At 34.7% G+C, this 4304-nt stretch overlaps 1 protein-coding gene across 1 annotated transcript; it reads right to left on the reverse strand.

Moving 5' to 3' along the window:
* Window positions 1-2015: 2015 nt before the first annotated feature.
* On the reverse strand, window positions 2016-2951 carry LOC128565536 (olfactory receptor 52E1-like). The gene has a single exon (XM_053562048.1). It carries the CDS (start codon window positions 2949-2951, stop codon window positions 2016-2018), a length of 936 nt encoding a protein of 311 aa, XP_053418023.1.
* Between the last annotated feature and the right edge of the window lie 1353 nt (window positions 2952-4304).

Genomic DNA, 4304 nt, shown 5'->3' on the forward strand with positions numbered 1-4304 from the left:
GCTAGAAAGTTAAATTTTTACAGAATTCACAAGCATGGTTTCCCTTGTATCCATTTCATGCATAATGTCAATGATGTCACAAAGATCAAGAGAAAACACTGAGTTTTATCACTAAAACTAAAGTTAGCTACAGTTGCAATAAAAAAAAACACAAACAAACATCAACTCCAAATCACTTAGGTAGTGCTAGACTTGGAACATCATTGGGGCTTTTGACATTCAAGCTTTTCTATGGGGTAGCAAAAACACGTAGATAAAATTGTTTGGACAAGAATAGATTACAAAAAAGTATCAGTAAGATAAAATTTATAAAAACTTGTCCACCAACTAAACAATAAAATATGCTTTTTCAAAAATGACATATTAACCAAGCTTGCCTTCCTTTTCTATTCTATTTATGGTGGAAAATCGACAACTTTTTACATGATTATATTCACGTTATCAATTTCATGTCTTTTGACATTAACACGGAAAATTAAAAAATAACATTATTTTTGATAGTAAGTCCAGGCTATAAACTATTCCAGTGTTATTATTTTTGGACCAGCATTAATCAGGCTGACACAGTGTTTTTTGATTAAACTGATAGTATGAATGGCTTTCTAGTTTTCCTTTGTTTGTTTCTTTGCATTTTTTTGCGTTGCTTTAAACTGGCTGTGACTATGATGTACTCAGTCATAATGGGAGCAATGTGTCGCTAAATAATAAAGTGTTAGTTTTCTTCCACATAAGGAATCTGAATCATTTCCAAACAAAGGAAAAAACACTTTTATTTATTCAATTATTTTTATTTCAATGTATTTGGGAAATAAAAGTATTTTTTTTATGTGGATGAATTGTATAGTGTTGAAGTCAGGACTGTTAGTGTACCTGTCCCCGAATAGTGTACATTGTGTACAAGAGGTAATTTTTGATCTCTCACTCTTATCTCACCTTTCCTACTTCTCAGTTTTCAATTTCCATTATTCCACTTCTATGTATACCCATCATTTAGCTTTCACTTATAAGTGAGAATATGTAATATTTGTTTTTCCATTCCTGAGATACTCCACTTAGTATAATAGTATCTAGTTCATTCATGTTGCTGTAAGAGACATTATTTCATTCCTTTTTATGGTTGAGTAGTTCTCTCTCTCTCTCTCTCTTTCCTCTCTCTTGCTCTCTCTCTGTGTATATGTATGTGTGTATGTGTGTGATTTTAATAATATATACCAATAGCAAAAGATGAATACAAGTCATGTTGAGCACCTCTTGTAATTTCAGAAGTCAAACATAACTTGAGTATTACAAATGTAACATAATTTTTTCATCTGTTAAAATAGTATACATTTTTTGTCACCCTCTATATGTACCACATTTTATTCAGCCACTCATCAGTTGACACTTATGTTGATGCCATATCTTTGCAGATATAAGTTGTGCTGCAATAAACATCATACTACATGTGAAAAGTTGAAAATATTCCCCGTAAGACCTGGAACAAGACAAGGATGTTCACTTTGACCAGTTCTATCAACATAGTAGTGGAAGTCCTAGCCAGAACAATCAAGCAAGGGAAAGAAATAAAAAATATCCAGATCAGACTAGAGGAGGTCAAACTATCCCTCTCTCCCAATGATATAATCTTATATCTAAAAAACCCTAAAGATTTTTCCAAAAGACTCTTAGAATTTTTAAATAAATTCTGTAAAGTTTCAGGTTCTAAAATCAGTATTCACAAATAAGTAGCATTTTAATATGATAATAGTAGCAGTAGCCAAGCAGAGAGTCAAATCAAGAACTACACAACACAGATGGAAGAAATCATAGATGACTTTTATTTATCCATTTGACATGGGCTTAACTTTCCATATGTGGGTTGGAGAAGGAAGTTGTATAGACCAAAGAATTGTCATTGACAATTCTCTCTAGTATATGCTGAACAATTTCCAGATGTTTTCTTTCCCATTTGAACACAGAAAATTAGTGCCACATAGTTCTTAAACATTATTCTTTATGAATACCAAAGATATGTTTTATTTCTTGGAAAAAAATTTCAACACTTGTTCCCTAATCTGTTCAGTTCTGACACCATAAATTACAGGGTTAAGGGCAGGTGGAATGACTACATAGAAATTGGCTAGAAGAATGTGAATATAGCGTGGTATATCCCGGCCAAAACGATGGGTCATGAATGAAAAAAACGCAGGGGTATAGAAAGTCAGCATGACACACACATGAGAGCCACAGGTGCTGAGTGCCTTGAGCCGGGCATTGTGGGAAGAGAGTCGAAATACGGCACGAAGGATCTGGACATAGGAAATAACAATGGCAATGATGTCAAACACCAGGATAGAGATGGCACATAAGCCATAGACGATGTTAACCCGGATGCTGGCACAGGATAGGCGAGCAATACCCATGTGTTCACAATAAGTGTGTGGAATAATTTGGTTACCACAAAATGGTAACCTTAGGATGAGTAGAACAAAAGGTATGGCAAAAGACAAAGGTCTCAGCAGGATTATCCATGCAATGTTGAACACCACCTTGTTTGTCAGCACCAATGTATAGCGCAGAGGGTTACAGATGGCCACATAGCGATCATAGGCCATGGCCACAAGCACAGCCGACTCCATGCCAGTGCACAGGTGGATGAAGAACATCTGGATGAGGCAGCCCTCAAAAGTGATCTCTCTCAGGTTGAACCAGAAGATGCCAAGCATCTTGGGGATGGTGGATGTGGACAGACCCAGGTCAATAGATGATAGAATGGCCAGGAAGTAGAACATGGGCTGGTGGAGACTACTCTCAGTCCGAATCACAAAAAGGATGCTGATATTTCCAAGCACAGCTGTCATAAACACAGCAAAGAAAGGAAACCCAATCCACATATGCATATTTTCCAGTCCAGGGATCCCCAGAAGGAGAAAAGAATAGGGATGATATAGTGTGGTATTGAGTGAAACCATCATTCTGAAATCTTTTAATACTGAAATATATCATAGAATAAATATTGCTCAATTGAGTAGGTTTTACCAGCAGTGCACAGAGACAATTAATAATCAGTGAAACTTCTATTATACATACCCATATCACTTCACCATAGATGTTTGATTGTGCACAAAATTTCACAAAAAAGTATGGTCCCACTATTTCAATGTAGTCTGTTAGATTCATTCAATTAAATTCAACATTTTAATTCAACAGGTATCAATTGAGAATCTGTCACGCGTATTCCAAGTTCTATGCTAAAACCAATCGGAAAAAATGTACTAGAAAAGGTCTTTTTCCCAGTAGAACTTAGTCATTTAATATTTGGGTAAGTAGTTGTAACAGTTACACAAATCAGCAACTTAAACTAATAAAGTATAGATAATATAAAATTTTTCTCTTTCTACTTTAGGTACACAAAACACTTTCTTGAAATATTTTAAAATATTTTTATGAATATACATTTTATGGACAAAGAAATAGAAATACAGTTTAAACATAACAAAAGCCATTATAGTTCCACATGGGCCACATTTCTGAGTGAGCATTTATAATTCACTCTTCAAAGAAACCATAACTGTAGCAAACTGGAACATTTTAAGACAATTTTGGATTTGCACAAGTTTTCCATTATTTAAGCCTCTGAATCTATTTCTCATTCCATAGTCTTCTTCCAATCTCCACTTCCATGCTGCTAACAAAATGACAGACAACGTAGGCCTTAAAGTTTTACTAATGAAACTTCTTACTCTAGATAATTGTTTCAAGGTAATCTTACTCTGGGTCTCCTTACAATGTAATGTATGTGTATATCACTCTTCATCTCCAATCTGGTATTAGCCTTTGCAATTTACAAGCGTCTTTCTGATGATGACTGTCAAGAAAGAAACACGGATTTACATAGCAGTGCACACACAGTCATTAACATTCAAGTTTATAAAACACCACAAAATTGTCAGAACAGTGAGTTAATTTATGCCCACCAGTCCTTGATACTGAATCTATCATTTCTCTTGTTGTTCTTAGCTGCCTTCATGAAATATCAACTTAACAAAGTAAAGTACACTGTGATCCAGAGCTCTTTTCTCCCTATCACACACCACCGTGTGTGCAAATGTGTGTGTGTCTTGCAAGTGTACATTACTGCTTCCATTTTAAACAAATTCCTTAACAATCTCTAGAGAGTAGAATTTGATCCCAAATACAAAGAGGAGACAAAAAAATTAGTTAAGAAAATTACTCAAAGGTAAATAAATTACTAGATCGAGGGCATAGAAGAAAGAGTCTAAGAAAAAAGAAAAGAAACTATCCATAATTTGATAAGGGATGAA

This window comes from Nycticebus coucang, chromosome 14, assembly GCF_027406575.1.
Source record: "Nycticebus coucang isolate mNycCou1 chromosome 14, mNycCou1.pri, whole genome shotgun sequence".
Classification (NCBI taxonomy): Eukaryota; Metazoa; Chordata; class Mammalia; order Primates; family Lorisidae; genus Nycticebus; species Nycticebus coucang.